This window comes from Crocuta crocuta, unplaced genomic scaffold (genome assembly GCF_008692635.1).
Source record: "Crocuta crocuta isolate KB4526 unplaced genomic scaffold, BGI_CrCroc_1.0 scaffold129, whole genome shotgun sequence".
Taxonomy (NCBI): domain Eukaryota; kingdom Metazoa; phylum Chordata; class Mammalia; order Carnivora; family Hyaenidae; genus Crocuta; species Crocuta crocuta.
Genome location: NW_027551571.1, coordinates 5449064 through 5469637, shown reverse-complemented (window position 1 = coordinate 5469637; position 20574 = coordinate 5449064). Strand labels below are relative to the sequence as shown.

Here is a 20574-nt window from a genome sequence, read left to right as displayed (position 1 = left end):
GGCATTCCTTATTGTTAAAGAATAACGAAAAGGTAAGTGGAAAGATTAATTGTGCTACTGAAAGGGCCTCGGAGATGAGCAAACATCTGAAGTCCAAAATCTAAGTTCCTAAACAACCAAAGGTAGGAATGAAAGAAGAACAAAGTGATAGAAAGCAGTTAGCTCACAGTGACCTTTTAAACCTTCTACTGGTAGTTAATGGGCTACTAGGACCATTTTCAGTGCTTAGCAGGCAGGCAGGAAAAAAGGAAGAGTCAAATGGCTTTCTATCTGCCCAAGACAAAATTCCAAAAGAACCTTCCCACTCAAATTGGCTTTGCATAATTCACAAATATTCTGAGCTGGCCTAAAAATCTAACCAAAAAGTTTAACATCGTTTCTAGGGAAAACGTGGCTCTAGTTCTTATGCAGTTAACTTAAAAAATAAGGACAGTGCCCACTTACAATTGGAAGATGAGTTCTAGAACTTGAATTATTTGGGGCATTAGTTTATTCAGATTAAAGCATTAGCTTTAATAAAACAATATATTTTTAAAACAACATCTTTTTTTAAACTAAGGAAAACCAGTTTTTTATTGAGCTCTAGAAAAGTAAACATATGAAAATTTTCATACCTGGAATTTACAGTGCAAATCAAAAAGATGATTAGGTTTGAGTAAGAATAGAAAAACGTAAGACATCACAAAAGATATTTTTCTCATCGGAACTTTGTTTCTACGGCAGAGAGGCTTAACTTATTCACCAACAGGAAATTCTGAGAATGAAAGGAGACTTGGAACAAGTTGCAAGATTTAAGCAGAGAAGAATGCCAGTTGCTAAATTTTTGTTTTCTTGCAGAAAAATGGTGCCTGCTACAGGCAAGGTGAGACCTCAGCAAAAAGCACTCTCAGCCCTGGAATTAACGCGCTGTTGACCTTCTGTTTACTCATCCTTCCTCTCCCTCAGCACTCACCTTGAGGTTACTGATGTGCTTGAACACAAAGGGGTTGTTGATGTTGATCTGTTTCCGGATTTTGTCATTCATGGCGTTTACGTACGTCTGGTACACTGCCATGCACTTCTTAGCCAAAGACGACGCGTAGTATATGGGAATGTCATGGAGTTCTGGGTGATTCTGCCAGTACTCATCTAGAGATTTTGTAAGAAACAAATTGCATTTCGTTATGTGGGATAAACAGTGCAAATAACGAATGACATCTGTAATTAATTTTAAGAAATTCAGACATCCAAGAAAGAGATGAAAACATATAACTACGTATATACACCTATCTATATCTGTACCTAAATAAAAAAAACTATATATATATATATCGTTCTCTTGCAATTTCCACAAATCACTAATTAATGTGTTAATAGCAAAGATATCAAGGTTTGGAACCCCCCCCGGAGCGTTAGAAACACACTTTGTAATTACGAGCACACAACAATTTGTTCAACACGTCAGCTATGTCTGCAGTAATTAGTACCCTGTTTAAGGGAAAGCCACATTTAAGAAATCGCTGTGCCCAGGGATGGAAAGGCAGGGGTGGGGGTGCCGGGGCTGGACTCCGCTGGTTTTCCTTGAGGCCATTTCCTCCCTCAGGGTCCCTTTTAGTCCCTCTTGCGGCTGGCCTCGTCCTCACGCTCTGCTCCTGGTGGGTGTCTCACAAGGCTGCGCCCTGCCCGCGGACACCCGGGTAACAATAAGTGGGTGCTCCTCCCTGGGACGCATTCCTAGTGGATCTTGCCTCTGACCTCAGGAAGCGCCCTGTTCTAGGCTTGCTTCCCGTTTTTCCTGGACAGTCTGGGGACACCAATATCATCCAGTACATTCTCTCTTGCTTTTAGTCAGTCAGCCTGCTGTAGGTTGCTTATAATCGAGGCTCTCGCTTCTGCCCCTTGGTTTCCCTTAGCGACCCTGTAGTTGTGTGGCAGGGATGCTTAGCTGCATGAGCAGTGGCTGCCACTTCCTGAGCACGGATTCTACGCTGGGTGCTGAGGAGGGTTCACACAGGGTGTCTGCAACCGCAGAGAGGGCAGTCCGCATCTTAGAGAAGGAGTGGAGGCTCAGAAATACCAAACCACTTGCTCAAGATGCAAGATCACCCATCAGAATGTGGGCAGTTAGGATCTGATACTGACGGAAGGCTCGAGGCTCTGGGATGCAGCCTCTGGTTGGAAAGAGTGCCCCGTCATTCAACACATGTTGGCCTCCCTTATGCTTTAGCTCCGATGCAAGGTGCAGCAGTGACAGCAGACGGGAGAAGGGACTTTAGGCTCTGAAGGTTTCCTAAGTGCCTGGCTCCAGCTAGGCTAACATTTCTTTCTTTCTTTTTTTCAAATGAAGTATAAAGTACAATTGACATATCCCATTAGTTTCAGGTGTGTATCTCAGTGATTCAATATTTTTATACCTTACAAAATGATCCCCTACCTACCACCCGTCACCAAAGTTATTAGAACATCACCAACTATATTCCCTATGCTGTATGTTATATTTCTATAACATTTATCTTATCACTAGGAGTTTATACCTCTTAATCCCCTTCCCCTATTCTGCTTGACTCCTAAGCCCTCCCACCTCCAGTAACCAACAGTTTCCTGTATCTTTCTATGAATCTGGTTTTGTTTATTTTTATTATTTTTTAAAAGATTAAAAAAAAACATTTATTTTGAGAGAGCTCAAGCAGGGGAGGGGCAGAGAAAGAGGGAGAGAGAGAATCCCAAGCAGGCTCCGTACTGTCAGTGCAGAGCCCGATGCAGGGCTCAATCTTACTGTGAGATCAAGACCTGAGCTGAAATCAAGAGTCAGGTGTTTAATCAACACAGCCACCTAGGCACCTGTTTTGTTTTTTAGATTCTACATGTAAGTGAAGCCATATGGTATTTGTCTTTCTCTGTCTGACTTATTTCACTATGTAATACCTTCCAGTTCCATGCATGTTGTTGCAAATGGCAAGATTTCATTCTTCTTATGGTGGAGTAGCATTCTCCATTGTGTGTGTGTGTGTGTGTGTATATATATATATATATACACGTATATATATACACATACACCACATCTTTATCCATTCATCCATCAATTAACACTTGGGTCATTTCCATGTGTGAATTATTAGTTATTGTAAATAATGCTGCAATGAACACAGGGGTGCATATGTCTTTAAATTGGTGTTTTCAGGGAGCCTGGGTGGCTCGGTTAAGCGTCCGACTTTGGCTCAGGTCAGGATCTCGTGGTTCATGAGTTTGAGCCCCATATTGGGTTCTGTGCTGACAGCTCAGAGCCTGGAGCCTGCTTTGGATTCTGTATCTCTGTCTCTCTCTGCCCCTCCCTGACTTGCACTCTGTCCTCTCTCCCTCTCTCAAAAATAAACATTAAAAAAAATTTAAAAAATAAATAAATTGTTTTCATCTTCATTTTCTTCACATAAAAACCCAGCAGTAGAAGAGGCGTCTGGGTGGCTCGGTCGGTTCAGTGTCTGACTCTTGATCTTGGCTCAGGTCATGATCTCCTGGTTCATGAGTTTGAGCCTTGACATCAGGCTCTGTGCTGACAGTGGAGAGCTTGTTTGGGATTCTCTCTCTCCCTCTCTCTCTGCCCTTCCCACATTCTGTCTCTTAAAATAAATAAATAAGCCTGAAAGAAAAAAAAAAAACCCTCCAGAAGTGGAACTGCTGGGTTGTATGGTATTTTTTTAATATTTTGAGGAGCCTCCATACTGTTTTTCACAGTGGCTGCGCCAGTTCACATTCCTACTGTGTATGATGGTGCCCTTGTCTCCATGTCATGACCAACATTTATCTTTTTTTGTCTTTTTGATAACAGCCAATCTGGCAGGTATGAGGTGGTATCTCACTGTAGTTCTGATTTGCATTTCCCTTGATGATTAGTGATGCTGAGATCTTTTCACATTGGCCATCTATAGGTCTTCTTTGTAAAACTGTTTCTTCCAGTCCTCTGCCAATTTTTTAGTCAGGTTGTTTTTTGATTTTAAGTTGTGTAAGTTCTTTATATATTTTGGATATTAACCATTTATCAGATGTAGGATTTGTCAACATTTTCTCCCATTCAGTGGGCTGTCTTTTCATTTTGTTGTATATAAGTATGTTTTAAAGAGTTGAAGAGGGGCTCCAGGGTGGCTCAGTCAATTACGTGTCCGACTTCGGCTCAGGTCATGATCTCATGGTTCGTGGGTTCCAGCCGCCTGTTGGGATTTGTGCTGACAGCTCAGAGCCTGGAGCCTGTTTCAGATACTGTGCCTCCCTCTCTCTTTGACCCTCCCTGCTCATGCATGCTGTGTCTCTCTCAGAAAGAAAAAAAAAGAGTTGAAGAATTTAAAAAAAAAATTTCTTTATATCTTTATTTTGAGAGACAGAAACAGAGAGCAAGTGGAGGGAGACACAGAATCTGAAGCAGGCTCCAGGCTCTGAGCTGTCAGCACAGAGCCTGATGCGGGGCTCGAACCCACAGACTGTGAGATCATGACCTGAGCCAAAGTCGGACGCTTAACCAATTGAGCCACCCAGACGCCCCCAAAGAGTTCAAGAAATTTTAGCCTGGGCCTTACTATCTTAAATTTACAAAATCAAAGCTTATTTCTGAATACTAGGGTGAGACCTAAACAAAATATTGGGATCACAGTCCCATGGTTTTTATTTTTTAATTAATTAAATTATTTATTTAGAGAGAGAGAGAGTGCAAGCAAGTGCAAGTGGGGGAGGGGCAGAGAGAGACGGAGAGAATGAGAACCCCAAGCTGGCTCTGGGTTCGACAGGGAGCCCGACACAGGGCTCACACTCACTAACAGTGAGATCGTGATCTGAGCTGAAACTGAGTCACCCTCTTAATGGACTGAGCCATCGGGTGCCCTGACGTGGAGGCTTTTAAAAGAGATTCATTCAGGGGCGCCTGGGTGGCTTAGCTGGTTAAGCGTCTGACTTTCGCTTAGGTCATGATCTCGCAGTTCGTGGGTTCGAGCCCCACGTCGGGCTCTGTGCTGACTGCCAGCTCAGAGCCTGGAGCCGTTTCAGAGTCTGTGTCTCCCTCTCTCTGACCCTCCCCTGCTCACGCTGTCTTTCTCTCTCCTAGAAATAAATAAAAATAAAATAAATAAATAAATAAAATAAAAGAGATTCATTCAGCAGAAGTTTACACTGAGTAACAGACCACAACTTATTACCGTGGAGAGACAAAAGTCTGTGACAGTTTTAATAAAAACGTATTCTCAGTATTTCAAAGACTTATCAAAATTAGACCTTTTGTAATTAGGACTGCCGAAAGAGTTAAAATAGTTTCTGAGCACGTAGAAGCAATATTACTGTACAACTATACTTTCTTTAAAAAGCTGCTCAACAGTTTCTCATAATAAACTAAATCTGTCAGGGCACCTGGGTGGCTCAGTCGATTTAAGTGTCTAACTTCAGCTCAGGTGATGATCTCATGGCCCATGAGTTCGAGCCCCGCATCAGGCTCTGGGCTGACAGCTCAGAGCCTGGAACTGCCTTCAGATTCTGTCTCCCTCTCTCTCTGCCCCTCCCCTGCTCACACACTGTCTCTCTCAAAAATACATAAATGTTAAAAAAATTAAAAAACCCATCAAATCATTAAAAAAAAAAGCAAAACCTGTCAGCAACCTACCCTTAATAAAGGAAGGCTTATTTTATGAGAAAACTCTCATTATGTCCCAAAATATTATAAGAGTAGTATGGTCAAAAGGTATCATTTATTCTTGTACGTGCACCTGCATTAAAAAATGCATTATGGGGTGCTTGGATGGCTCAGTTGGTTAAGTGTCCGACTTTGGCTCAGGTTATAGTCTTGCGGTTCACAAGTTCAAGCCCCGTATCAGGCTCTGTGCTGACAGCTCAGAGCCTGGAGCCTGCTTCAGATTGTGTGTCTCCCTCTCTCTCTGACCTTCCCCCCACTCATACTCTGTCTCTCTCAAAAATAAATAAAACATTAAAAAAAGAAAAAGAAAATGCATTAAGTGCCTAGTATGCTATTTACATTTATTATTTCTAATTTTTAAAACAGTTCATCTCCATCTTACAGATTAGGAAACCGAGGCTGAAAAAACGTTGAACAGCGTGGGAATGGTATTTTTCTACTTGATTTATAAGTGAAAACTCTCCTATATAAGGACAGGGACTTCTTCTGTCATGTAGGCTACAAATATATTTCCTGCTTTGCCCTCTGGTTTATTCTATTGTTTTTACTGGTGAAATTAAAAATTTTAATGGCACCAAAGTTTTCACATATACTTTTATTTCTCAAACGCCCTGCACGGCACACTGCATCCTGAGATCACATCACACCCCCTATTTGTGTGTGTGTGTGTGTGTGTGTGTGTGTGTGTGTGTGTGTGTGTGTGGCTAAAATTTAAGTATCAAAGAAAAGTGGAGTAACTTGCCCAAGCTCACATGGCTAGAACATAGAGATTTGAAACCACTCATTCAAACGGCTGCCCTCCTTCTGTTACACTATGTCACAAGGGAGAATTTAGAGGAAAAGGAACAATCAATTGCACAGAGGAGGAGTCATAATATATGTCCTGAGGGCAGACTTGCCAGATAAAAATACCAAATGCCAAATTAAGCTTGAATTTCAGATTAAAAGCATAAGATTTTCAGCATAAGAATATATACTAAATATTTGAGACACCTGTACTAACATATTATTCATTATTTTTCTGAAGTGAAAATTTAGCTGGGTGTCCTGTATTTTTCTGTGCTCAATCTGGCGACCCAATTTGATGGTAACAAGGTAGCTTTACCTTCCCAATTTCTTCTGTTCTTCAAATTATTTTGTTACGGAGACTTTTTAGTTTGAGACTTCTGAGGACGAATCTGACTTACGGTTAGAAAAAAAGGAGCAAGAGAAAACGGGGCTGTGGCTTAGGGTGCGGAAAAGCAGTCCTACTACGTCCGCGCTCTCTCACGGGTCAGCCTTCGAGCTGAGGTCATTTACTCCATTTTCCCTTGTTTCCCTTTCCAGTGTAACAGGGACAGACTTATCCTCATCATCCTAGAGATGGAAGAGCTGAGGGCAAGAGCTTGATGTGACCATTTCTTGTTCTTCACGTTGAGGCTGTGTACATGCAAAGCGCTTAATCAGTCTTTAAGAGAGTGCTTTTGGGGCGCCTGGGTGGCTCAGTTGGTTAAGCGTCTGACTTCGGCTCATGTCATGATCTCATGGTCCGTGGGTTCGAGCCCCGCGTCAGGCTCTGTGCTGACAGCTAGTTCAGAGCCTGGAGCTTGTTTCAGATACTGTATTTCCCTCTCTCTCTGACCCTCCCCTGTTCATGCATGCTGTCTCTCTCTCTCTCTCAGAAATAAATAAAACATTAAAAAAAAAAAAAAAGAGTGCTTTCCCCAAACAGCATCAATGAATGTTTGAGTTAGAATCATTAAATGTGAACACCTGCAGAGAGTGGCATCCATTGTTCCCCGTACTACAAAAATTTATGCTCGTTCATTGAAGTATTTGGAAAATAGAGAAAAGCAGAAAATAAAAAAGAAATCCATTTCCTCATTACCCAGATTTAACATCTTTCCAGTCATTGGTGTATTTTTTTTTTTTTCTTAAGATTTTAGTCTTAAGTAATCTATACATCCAATTTGGGGATCGAACTTAGAATCTCGAGATTATGCTTAGAATCTCGAGAAGTCTCATGTGCCACCAACTGAGCCAGCCAGGTGCCCCTATTTGTATAATTTTAACTAGGACCAGGTACATACCGGTTTACTGTTTTGAACCCTAACTTTCTGGTCCCAATTAAAACTTTTTTTTTAAAGGTAGGCTCCATATCCAGCACAGAGCCCAATGAGGGGCTTGAACTCATGATCCTGAGATCAAGACCTGAGCTGAGATCAAGAGATCAGATGCTGCACTGACAGCCACCCAGACCCGCTGGTCCAATTATATTTTATATATTTGATATATCATATATAGGTATTTTATGTGCAAACATATAATTATCCACCTGTGACTTGACTTTTTCCTACAAGGTGATTACTGACATGGTACTTCTTTAAAAATACTGAAACAATGAATACTCTTATTTGTAAAATTGTCTTTATATGATTTATTTTCCACATGTTGTACTGCTGGGTCAAAGGGTAGCATATTTTTCAGACTCCTGAGCTCACTGCAGAGACTTCTGAGGCTGATGGCAACCAGAAGGGGGCACCCTTTATATTCCCAGGGGCAGCGCGCGAGGGCCCTGTGTCCCAGGCCTTTTAGAGCACCACATCGGTTTTTAGATGCAGAAACAGAAGCCCAGAAAGGCAGAATGACCTATCCAAGGCCAGGCAATTATCTTGATAGAACCACACTCCAAGATTATGAGAATCCCTCAAATACAAAGGAAAAGACGTACCTAAGATCAAGAGCAGCTCCTGAGCCCTTCCAAGGGCAAAGACAGGAATGAGGCCTCTGCCCCCTCTGTTGACTATATCATGAACAGTGTTACAGAATCTTGCTTCTCGTTCTTCACGCTTCTCATGGATGTGGGTCCCATATGTAGATTCCTAAATAAGACATGAGAAGTATGAGACCGCGACGGACGATCCCCAAAGAAGACAAAAGTTAAACATCAATAAAATGCAGAAGCAACGTGATTCACTTCTCCATTAAGGTGCCATTTACTTGAACACATATTGTTATGATGCTAACTGAAAAAAAAGAGCAAAAAGAAATATTAGAATTCAGACCTGGCAAAGCACTAAGAAACTTTTAGAAAGCAAAATCAGGACTGGGGCACCTGGGTGGCTCAGTTGGTTAAGCCTCCAACTTTGGCTCAGGTCATAATCCTACGGTTTGTAGGTTCAAGCACCAGGTCCGGCTCCATGCGGACAGCACAGAGCCTGCTTGGGATTCTCTCTCTCCGCTCTCTGCCCCTCCCCCACCTGCACTTTCTCGCTCTCTCAAAGTAAATAAATAAAATTAAAATGGAGTAAGAATAATTTCCAAAATTGTATCTTTCCTGCTCAAGATAATTCTATGTCTTTTTATTTTTTAAATTATTTTGCTTTCCATTGATGGGAAAAAGCATATTTCTCCCACCTCTGATAAGTCAGAGCTTATAAACCAGAAATAGATATTATTTCTTACAGTTCTGTTTAAGAATATTCCCTAAACCGGGGCGCCTGGGTGGCTTAGTCGGTTAAGCGTCTGACTTTCGCTTAGGTCATGATCTCGCGGTTCGTGGGTTCAAGCCCCGCGTCGGGCTCTGTGCTGACTGCCAGCTCAGAGCCTGGAGCCTGTTTCAGTCTGTGACTCCCTCTCTCTCTGACCCTCCCCTGCTCACGCTGTCTCTCTCTCTCCTAGAAATAAATAAAATAAAACATTAAAAAAAAATTTTTTTAAAGAATATTCCCTAAACCTTACTAGACATGGCCCACTGGCCAGCAGCAAGGACATCCCCAGAGCTGGTCATGTATGCTGAATCTTAGGCCCCACCAGACGTTCTGATTCAGAATCTGTAGTTTAACAACATAACCAGGTGACTCATATGCAAAAATCAAACTCAGAACTACTGCTCTAAAGTGCCAGATAGAATGAAAATAACTATTTTTTCTGAGGGCTAAAAACAAACAAACAAAAAAACCTTCCCTTAAATGAAGGCAATTTATATGTAGGATACCATTAGCTGAGTGAAAACGAATTCAGGCGCCCGAAAATAAGAATTTAAAAAACTAGATACGTTGGGGCGCCTTGGTGGCTCAGTCGGTTAAGCGTCCAACTTCGGCTCAGGGCATGATCTCACGGTTTGTGGGTTCGAGCCCCGCGTCGGGCTCTGTGCTGACAGCTCAGAGCCCAGAGCCTGCTTCAGATTCTGGGTCTCCTTCTGTCCCTCTGTCCCTGCCACGCTTGCACTGTCTCTCTTTCTCTCTCTTATTATAAGTACACATTAAAAAAACCCCAAAACTAGATATATTTACATTCGATAACATATTATGAAAATGAGATCATGTTTTTTCCCCACTAGAAAAAATTCTGCTTACATTATACTAATTAAAATACATAGCACTAGGGTCCCTGGGTGGCTCAGTTGATTAAGTGTCCAACTCCTGATTTTAGCTCAGGTCATGATCTCACGATTCATGAGTTCAAGCTCCACATTGGGCTCACACTGTCAGTGCAGATAGTCTCTCTCTCTCTCTCCTCCTCTGCCCTGCCCTTACTCACACTTGCTCTTCCCCTTTCTCTAAATAAATAAATAAATAAATAAATAAATAAATATTTACAAAAATAGTAAAATAAAATACACCACACTAATACTTACAATAATGAGAATGTCAGGTTTAATATTTAGAATTTCAGCTGCCATTAAGTGTCTATCTTCTTGTCTTGAGAAATCACCTGTGTACAAAAGCTGTGAAAAAAATGAAGCTAGAAAGTTAGGATTTTGGAAGGCTTTGTTATAGTAGTGAATATACTTAGTTCATAAAATCAGAAGGTGAAGTTCAGTAGACACAACATCCCACAACTGATGAAACTTAGATGCAATACTTATGTCTAATAATTCAAAGTGTATAACTTAGTTCAATCATAAACCATCCAGAGTTTCAATTATTCCCTCTAACTTGGGGGACTGATACTCCCGCCCCCAAGTGCATCCAGCACAGGTGACCTGTATATTAATAAACTTGAGAGAAGTGCTCTGAACATCCGATAGAGAAAGGGCATGCTGAGGAAAGAACCCTACTGAGGTCTATGGGAAAACCACCTAAAATGGAAGATAAAAATCACAGGAGAGTAAGCAGCAAATTTCACAAGGGAATACTGATCTGCCTTGGTGTTATTTTCTATTTATGTTTTGTGCCTCTGAGCAAACAGTAAGGATAAATGATTTAGCAATACTTAGTATAACTTGATACGTAAACATTTTAAATCTATGAGCAGCTGCTAAGTATTCAGGACAGTATCACACTAGAGAATTGATTTTCAGCTCTGCCTACACATAGGAATCACCTAGAAAACTTAAAAAGGAAAAAAAAAAAAAGAAAAAGGGCAAAGCCACACCCTCAGATTGATTCAATGAGTGTTCTTAACGAGGCTCCCTAAGTGATCCAACATGCACCAGAAGTAGATGCTGGTGCTGCCGTCCATCTATCTTTTACAAGTTTGTTGACTCCTTTCGTCTTTTTCCTCAAGGATGGTGGCAAAGATCTGTTCTGATTGACGCCTGTCACTCACGCAGCGGCCCCCTTCAGTGGCTTACACGTGAATCCCAGAACATCAAGATGACTTGAATGCCAAATCACTGCTTGCTGTTAAACAGGTGCGGCCAGAAAGTTCTACCCTCATCATTCTCCTAAAGGAAGTCGGAAAGGAACAGATCCTATGATACTGTGAAGGAACATTATAGTCTTTTGAGAAGCTTATTTTACTCTTTCTAATCTTGACAGAGGAAGTCATACATGGGGGTATGAACTGTGATATTTAAAGGAAAAAGTCTCAACCTAGTTCGATCCTATGTGTCAGTGTGTAGGTGCTCTGCAAGTCTCGGGGAATTTCCTTTAGTATTACTTGCGGGCACAAAGCTCTGCACACATTTCTTCTGGGGAGGAAGCTGCCAGAGCAAAGGTACCTTCACGCCCGCGATCTCAATCATGAACATGGCAGCTCCGAGAACGTGGCCTGCATGGTAACACCAGAACTTGATTCCTGCAACTTCTTTAACCTCATGAAAGTTGATGGTTTCGATTTTGTCCATGCTCTCTTCCAAATCTGTTTCCGTATACAGCATGTCGTCTGCTGATATGTTACTAAATTGTTAAAAATGTCAACGACAACAAAAAATTAAAGGTCAGATTTTTAAAACTCTTCGAACTCAGAGACTGACTGTGAATGAAACAGCCACAGTTCTTTCGCCTTATGGATTACGCTATTTAGAATCCCTTTGACATTTTGTGTTACTTTTTTATTCTGCAATTATAATAATAAAAATGTTTGGTGTATACAGCTACAAAACATGATCTTAAGCAGAGTACATTTAAGGCAAAGCTCATATACTCACACATGCTAAACAGAGATCTTCAATCAGGATGTGAGAAGACTTCTCTCACAAAGCATAGTGTAAGTTTTTTCCTGAAAATTATACGAACGTACTTCCAAAACAGCAAAAGGGAATGGTGGCTAAGGACACAGACTCTAGTGCCAGATTGCCTCCATCTCAATCCCAGCTTTGTCTCTTACTATGACCATCATGGGCAAGTCACCTAGCCTCTCTGCGCCTCACCTGTACAATGGGATTCCTTTTTTTTTTTTAATTTTTAATGTTTTATTTATTTCTGAGAGAGAGAGAGAGACAGACAGACAGTGTGAGCAGGGGAGGGAGACACAGAATCTGAAGCAGGCTCCAGGCTCTGAGCTGTCAGCACAGAGCCCGACACGGGGCTCGAACCCACGAACGATGAGATCATGACCTGAGCCGAAGTCGGACGCTTAACCGACTGAGCCACCCAGGCGCCCCATGTACAATGAGATTCTTAACGGAACCTACATGAAGAAGTTGATGTGAGATTAAATGAGTTAACATGTTGAGGAGTGCAGACATGTCTGCACATGGTAAACATTATTAAAGTGTTAAGCAGTATCATTTTTACTAAGGGTACCTCTTCCATTCTCTTGTATTTATGTGTGAAGAGTAATAAACTGTATCCAAGCTACTCTCGGAGTATACAAACAGTAAACTTTCCAAGGCTAAACATTTATGCTGTAGGCATCACAAAAATACTTCTAGCTTTTCAGATTATCCCGCTTACAACTGGAAAAAACTCCCTTGGAAAACTTTTTCATTTAAGATGGCAATATGCTTTGATCAAATAATCTAAAATAACATTTCAGTATATATCACTGTATCATATACTTGATCTTAAATTTTAATAAAATCGCACAATTCTGTTTATAGAATACTGTTAGCATACCTTATAGCTAAATTATAAAGATTCAAAAGGGTATGAAAACTTCGTAAAGACTTTTTGGCCTGGGAAGGGGCTAAGTACATGGTAGGTATCTGAGGAGTGGATACTGAATGACAAATTAATGAATAAAAAGAGTGTCTCACTTCAAAACATAAAAAGGTCTATATCTTGAACTATATGTATTCTGTAGAATCAAATTCCTGTATAAATCTAATAGAGTAACTTACCTAACCTTGACATAATCTGAGAGAAGCCATCTATAAATAGCTTTTGTTGCATGGGTCATAAATGTTCTTCCTTTGAAACTCGTCTTCTGTAGAAACCAGGGCAAAGCCCCACAGTGATCCAGATGGAAACTTAAAAAGAAACAAGAAGAGTCTGTCAATTCTTTAAGCATTATCCATCATGCATCACGTGAAATGAAACTGTTGCTCACTGTAGAGAAGAGCCCTATGTTACCATTGCGTATGGACACTATCAGAACACCAAGTGTAGGTTATACGCAGAGGGAAAGAATAATGCATCCAGTTCTAGCATAAAAAAAGATACTGAAAGTATTTTTCAAACATCAAAACATTTACCAGTGATAATTACACAAGAAGGAACATACCCAAACCTCCTCTTGACAGCCAGAATTATAATAAGCACTTCAGTGGTATAAAGCTAAGACATTTAGCTTCTTTAGTTTCCATAGAATGTGTCAAGGGCAGCAACCCCGAGGAGATATTCTGGGAAAGGGCTTTCTTGGTCTCAAGTTTTACAGCGATCCAACGTGTACGCTATCTCTTTCTCACTTACTCTACAAGTAGGAAAGTAAGCTTTTCAAAGTAAATATCTCTAAAGTTAAATTTACTTATTTTGAGAGAGAGAGAGAGAGGGAGAACATGCACATGTATGTACAAGCAGGCATGAATGTGGGAGGGGCAGAGAGAGAGGGAGAGAGAAAGAATCCCAAGCAGGCTACAGTCTGTCAGTGCACAGCCTGATGCGGGGCTTGATTTCATGAATCGTGAGATCATGATCACCTGAGCCAAGGTCAAGAGTCGGGCACTTACCCGACTGAACCACCCAGGCGCCTGTGTCTAACCCATTATGCCACAGATGCAGTGTTGTCTTACCCGACTGCAAAATGCTTCCTAGCAGAATCTTAAAATTTGATAATGATCTTTATAGTGGAAGTTCTTGAAAAACAGTGTCCTAGATAAAGAACTTACTGACTAATTAACAGGAGATCAATCTCAGCTGGGTCAATTAAATCAATGTAAGGAAGGGCGTCCATTCCTTCTAGGCCAGGGTGGATTCCACAGTCCAACTGAAAGAGAAAAAAGGATCATAATTGTACACATTTTATTAAAACTTATTTAATAAACAATATTTACAACAAATCCATTGCACACGTAATCAAGATGGACTGTATTCACGAACATCTGGAATCCAATCCTTACTAAACATGCAAATATGCCAATAACAATTCTAACTTTCCAAATATAAAATATAGCCCACGTTTAAGTCCTAGGTAGCAAGACCTAAGACACCTTTTCAGCTAGTTTTTGAACGCAAACTAACAATGCATGAACTTTTTCAAAAACCTTGACTATCAGAAGACGGTGGGCATTTTAAGTTTATAGATTCACTACTACTGGATCTGACTCTCCTGAGAAGATGATAATCAAAAATGGGAAACTTACCAGGTTAGGGCAATGTTAGGTATTTTAACACATTAGGGAATGAATTCTTAAAAGTCACTCACTAATGAGTTACCTGCTCCTTTAGGGGGGGCATTACTACCACATTAATACAATGAATGACTAAAAAGACAGTATCTGACCCACGCCTTTAACGGTTGGGAGAAGCAGAGAAGTGGAACCACAGGAACACGATGGGCCACTGAAGTGCCTTTCTTGTGAGGACCACATAAATCATCTCTTCCACCTCCTCTGTTTCTCAGATAAGGAAATGGGCGTGTAGAGGAGCAGCCTGCCTTGCCCAAGGTCTGGGGACCCCGATGTAAACTTAGGTACCTACGCTGCTGAACCAGGGCTCTATCACCCCAGGCAGCATGGGGGTGGCTGGAGGTCTGCGCCTGTTCGGGCCCAATTTTAGCATTTTAGGGTACATCTTCTCAGTTAACTTCATGTTTTGTCAAGTTACTAAGCAGAAGCATATTAGTTATTCACAGTAACATTATACAGCACAGTCTACATATACCAACTATGACATTTTCCTGGGAGCTGAACAGAGAGCTACAGTACCAGAAAAGACCTAACCACCTGACACAGACACGGCCGTACTATTAACCGGACTACAAAATAATTACCATTATTTTTCTTCCTTTGAACTCCAGGATAATACATGATCTTCCTACTTCTTGCCCGGCTCCACTGCAAACAGTCAAGGGGAGAAGTAAAAATGATTAAAAACAATCAAAATCAAGCCCAATAAATCCAATTTTTTTTTTTACAATTTAAAGAGTGCCCCATTTTGGTGGTATCACTTATCTGAGGCAGGTAAGAGTTCTAGAAACGTACAAAGATAGGGAAGAACAGTATCAGTATGGGAAAAGATGGAAGGTGATCCTTGGGAGTTCAGGGATTCCGCAATTGCTAAAACTTGAGAGGAGACGGTGCAGCTACAAGAAGCCCAAGGTCAAATTCGATCTTTGGAATGTTAGGGCTACATTATGATGTTAACGGAAAAGTAATCTAGTGGTTATGCAGATTATCTGATCACACTTTCAGGATCAGCACTTATGTGTGAACCCATATGAACTTCCAAGTTCTTTCATTTACTTTAGGAGCATACTATGCATTTACTTACATAACTTAATTTTTTTAAATGTTTTATTTCTGAGAGAGAGAGAGAGACAGCGTGAGCAGGGGAGGGTCAGAGAGAGAGGGAGACACAGAATCTGAAACAGGCTCCAGGCTCTGAGCTGGCTGTCAGCACAGAGCCCGACGCGGGGCTCGAACCCACAAACCGCGAGATCATGACCTGAGCCGAAGTCGGGCGCTTAACCGACTGAGCCCCCAGGTGCCCCAACATATCTTAAATTTAAATACACTTATTTTCTTCCTGGCTGGAAACCTCAGTTCCTTTTCCCTCTAATTTGTTATTTCAGATGCCAAGTACCTACTCTATTTTCCTTTTCCCCAAATGAGTAAAACAGCCTTAATTTCCAATTATTATAAGACACACCTGAAGCTAACCCCCCACCTATTTTCCTAGTCTCTCACCTTCTCTGACGTCTTTTCCCATCCGTTCTAGGGAACAATGCATTCACTCTCTACGTATGTGCCCAGCATAGGGAAACACCTGTTACATGGATCCTGACCTCAAGGACCTGGGTCCTCTCACTAGGAGACAGAAACAGATGGCTCTATCTACAGATGGAGATCTTACCACCCAGCAGGACGCTGAAGAAGAAAAAAAATCAAACCACGGTGCTGCTGCCATGAATTCCTGGCCGCCCACTTTCACTGGCCCTCTAGGCAACCTCTTAAGCGTCCCTGGCTCAGTTTTCTCTTACAGCTTCCACAGCAACGATTTCAAACTTTGTCCTCGTTCCTAAATTTCCCAACTTCTTCAGCTGAGGCAGGGGCCTTCTCTGCATCAAAAAACACACAGCTCAGGGGCACCTGGGTGGCTCAGTTAAGCGTCTGATTTCGGCTCGGGTCATGATCTCACGGTTTGTGGGTTCGAGCCCCACATCAGGCTCTGTGCTGACAGCTCAAAGCCTTGAGCCTGCTTCAGATTCTGTGTCTCCCTCTCTTTCCGCCCCTCCTCCACTTACACTGTTTCTTTCTGTCTCTCAAAAATAAATGTTAGGGGCGCCTGGGTGGCTCAGTCGGTTAAGCGTCCAACTTTGGCTCAGGTCATGTCACGGTTTGTGGGTTCAAGCCCCACGTTGGGCTCTGTGCTGACAGCTCAGAGCCTAGAGCCTGTTTCAGATTCTGTATCTCCCTCTCTCTCTCAGAAATAAATAAAACATTAAAAAAAATTGTTTTAAATGATAAAAATCATACAGCTTGTTTGCCAGTTTCCTCAACGTCACTTCCCAACTAACTCACATTTCTTCCTCTATTTCTCCTGTACAACCGAACAGAGCTCTCTTTCTGTCCAAGGCGGACGCTGCCACCATGGTGCCCGCCTTACACACCCCGTCCTCCGAGGCCCTGGACACTTGCTTCCCTTCCCTACTTTCGCATCAGGACCGAGACCTGCCCAGGCATTCTCACTCCAACATTAAAATGCCTCCGTTCTGATTTCCCTCGGTCCCCACGTGATTCCTTTTCGCGGCCACCTCCTGAGAGCCCTGCACGCTCCCTGTCGCCGGCTCCTCGCCCCCTCACACTCAGTTGAAGCTGGCCTTGGTCGCCCCCCCTCTTCCGGAACTGTGCTTGCAGAGTGGCTCTCTGTTGCTGGTGCAGACGGCCTTCCCGGTCGTTCTCTTCTCTCCGCAGCCCCTGCTCCCTGTTGGGCGTTCTTCTCTCTTGGCGTTTCTGAGTCACGCTCTCCTCTGCTCACTGGTTTTCCTCCCACTCACGTGCCTCTGCCCACACCTCCAATGGTGACACTGCAAAGGTCTCTCCTCGGCCACCTTCTCAGGCTTCGTGATCTTCAGTCTCAACGCGTGTGACATGCTGGCGGCTTCCAAGCCTGTATCTGTGGGCGTTCAGGTATTTCTACTGGCAAATCGCACAGGCACCTTATGTTCAAAGACGCCAAACTCGTTTTCACCTCAAGCCCCTTGTCGTTGCCCTTTTTCCTTAGGATGCTCTGCCCGTCGATATTGACGTGATCGGGTCTCAGTCCAAATGTCGCCTTCTGAGGCCTCCTCTGGACTACCTCTTCTCGTCAGCCCTTCGCACAACTCTATCACAATGTTTACAACTACATGAGGTTACTGTATCTACTCACTGATGGCTTGTTTCTCACTATGAAAACAGACTATCTATTTTGATCACCACTATTTAGCTGCAGTGCCCGATACCAATAAATCTCAAGAAATACTTGCTGAATGACTAAAAACTTCCAAATTATAAACCTTGGAAACATAATGCTAAGCGAAAGAAGCTGAAGCCAGTCACAAAAGGTCACATATTATATGTTCTCGTTTAAGTGAAATGGCCAGAATATGTAAATCTGTAGAGAAGGAAAGATTAGTGGTGGCCAGGAGCTGGGGGGCCATGGAGGTGACTGCTAATGGGTACAGAGTTTATTTCTGGAATGATGAAAAACGTTCTGGAATTAGATAGTGGTGATGGTTTTACAACTCTGAATATACTAGAAACCACTGAACTCTACACTTCAAATAAGCTGTATGGTATGTAAATCCTACCTCGATAAAGCGGTCAGAACGCAGCAGACTCCCAAATTTATTCCAGACCTGTCCCAGCTCCTGTACTCCTTGAGCGAATAACACGACCACTTACCAGCTGCCCAACTTAGGAGTCTGAGACCCCCTCACACGCCTCTCCACAGGTGCCCCTTCCGGTATATCTGATCAGCTACAAAGCTGTCAGGATTTCACCTCCTTACTCTCTGAAACCTACTTCTTTCCAACTCACTGACGCCCATTTCATTCATTCCAAGCTCTCACTGCTTTTTACCCAGATTACTTCAATTACATTCCTCCTGGATTCCCTCCACCGAACCCCCTCATCTGCTCCACCGCTGTTAGGAGTGCCCTTCCTAAAGCCCAATTCCCACTATATCCCATCCGTGCTTAAACCCTTCACTGGCTCCCTAGAACTGACATGACAAACACCCACACTCCTTCGTATGTATACAAGGTCCTTCATAAGCTGGTCCCTGACAGCCCCCCTCCCACCTCATCCGCTCATCTTTCAGCCACGAGGAAACCAGCCAAAAACCGTGGCCACTCTCATTTTCACATGTGCCGCTTCCTCTGCCTGGATCAACCTTGCCCTGCACTTTACTGGTCTTTATTTCCTACTTATTCTTTAGGACTCAGCTCGGGCATTGCCTTTTCCAGGATACAGGAGCTAGGCTTTGCTCATCAAATTGCTAGAAATCCCTTTGCCGTCCTCTCCCAGCACTCCGAGCAATGCCTCTCTGGACTCTTCTAACAGTCAGCATTTACTGAGCACCTGCTATGATCTTCACTCCCCGCAGTGAGTGTTGCTATGCTATTTAAATGTGTAGACATGGGTTCAGCGAGGTTGCTCTCCTAGCAAATGACAGAGTAGGGGCTGAATTCCACGCCTGACCCTGAAGTAATGGTCTCCTACTGTTCCAAACTACCTCTCCAGAACTTCTCACTTTGCATCGCAATTCCTTCCAAAAGAATGAGTCCGGTTAACTCAGCGCTCTTAGTGCCTAGTGTGGTGCTTGACACTTGCTCAGTGCTTGCTGAATACAGGAAGAGAGGACACATGTGGACTAAGCATTGGGAAACTTGTGTTATGTCCCGGTAGGTGCTCAACTAATCCTTACTGAATGGATGCGTACATACTGTCTACCTTCTGAAAAATGCACGAGTTAATGCGATGCTAACTTCTACCTAAACATGTGTCAGTGAATGCAAACCGCTCATCTCTAGGAAAAACTTCCCCACTTTTTCTAAGTTCTGAGCAGCCTTCTAGATTTGTGAAGTGTTTCCCTGGCAGGAGGCCAGCTCCACTCAAAGACTAGCCTTCCCATGCACAATCAAGGGACGAGTTTTTGTCCTTAACCTCTCTGCTCTTTCTCCTCTCTCCCTTCCTTATTCTGCTGGGGTCTTAAGTCAGAAGGTCANGCCAGCTCCACTCAAAGACTAGCCTTCCCATGCACAATCAAGGGACGAGTTTCTGTCCTTAACCTCTCTGCTCTTTCTCCTCTCTTTCTCCCTTCCTTATTCTGCTGGGGTCTTAAGTCAGAAGGTCGAAACTCAGAGCTCATTTATTTCCTCTTTCACATCCTGGCAAATGTCAAGTCCTGGAGGTAGCGTTAGAAACAGACGCGGCGCTTCTTCGCACCTGCCAGGGCGACCCCAGGTCCTCATCTCATCCTGCTGCTTCCCCTCCTTAGCGTCTAGGAAAGCGCCCAGCGGCCCAAAGAGACATTTCTTCCCGCCCAACCCCAGCACACACTCTCCCCTGAGACTGAAGAGAAAGCAAAGTCCCATTCAACCTAGCAGGCCCGTTCCGATCCACAGTTCTCCAAACCCCTTCGGCCGGAGAGGCCCGGCCCGCACTGCGGGCCAAGGGCGGGCTCCCGAGGCCTGCGAGCGTGGGGGGCGGCTGAGGCGGCCAAACACCCGGCCACCCCTCCTCGAGCCTCGCAGGGCCCGTGGCTTCACTCCCTCTCTCGCTGGTCCCTTACAGGGGCCGGATCAGCAGCTGGTCACTTTCCTCAGCAGGAATCGCAGACATCTCGGACGTCTGAAGGCGAAGCGCGGGTGAGGCTCAGGTCGCGGAGCCTTTCTAAATTGGAAGCAGAGCCACGAGAAACCACAGGTAGGAGAAGCCCATCCACCCAGAGCACAACTTCCGGCCCTCAGGCGCCCGCGCCACTAAGCTCTTCCCCCCCCAACTTCCGGTCGGAGAACCCAGGCCGCGAGGTTCCGCCCCCGGCGGCGTCCGGAAACCTGGGGTGGGGTCAGTTCTGCGCCTGCGCAATGCCTCGGAGGCGGGGCTCGGCGGGCGGGGGCTGGGGCGCCGGGAA

At 43.5% G+C, this 20574-nt stretch overlaps 1 protein-coding gene across 1 annotated transcript in view; it reads right to left on the bottom strand.

Moving 5' to 3' along the window:
* CPSF3 (cleavage and polyadenylation specific factor 3) overlaps positions 1–20409 on the bottom strand; it is a 41504-nt gene extending 21095 nt beyond the window's left edge. The window contains exons 1-8 of the mRNA XM_077750935.1: positions 20233–20409; positions 15227–15290; positions 14124–14221; positions 13137–13265; positions 11574–11751; positions 10266–10355; positions 8358–8508; positions 953–1128 (exon numbers count right to left, since the gene is read on the bottom strand). Of these exons, the coding sequence (XP_077607061.1) occupies positions 953–1128; positions 8358–8508; positions 10266–10355; positions 11574–11751; positions 13137–13265; positions 14124–14221; positions 15227–15290; positions 20233–20282 (936 nt within the window). The 5' untranslated portion in view covers positions 20283–20409. The remainder of the gene's footprint in view (positions 1–952; positions 1129–8357; positions 8509–10265; positions 10356–11573; positions 11752–13136; positions 13266–14123; positions 14222–15226; positions 15291–20232) is intronic.
* Positions 20410–20574: the final 165 nt, after the last annotated feature.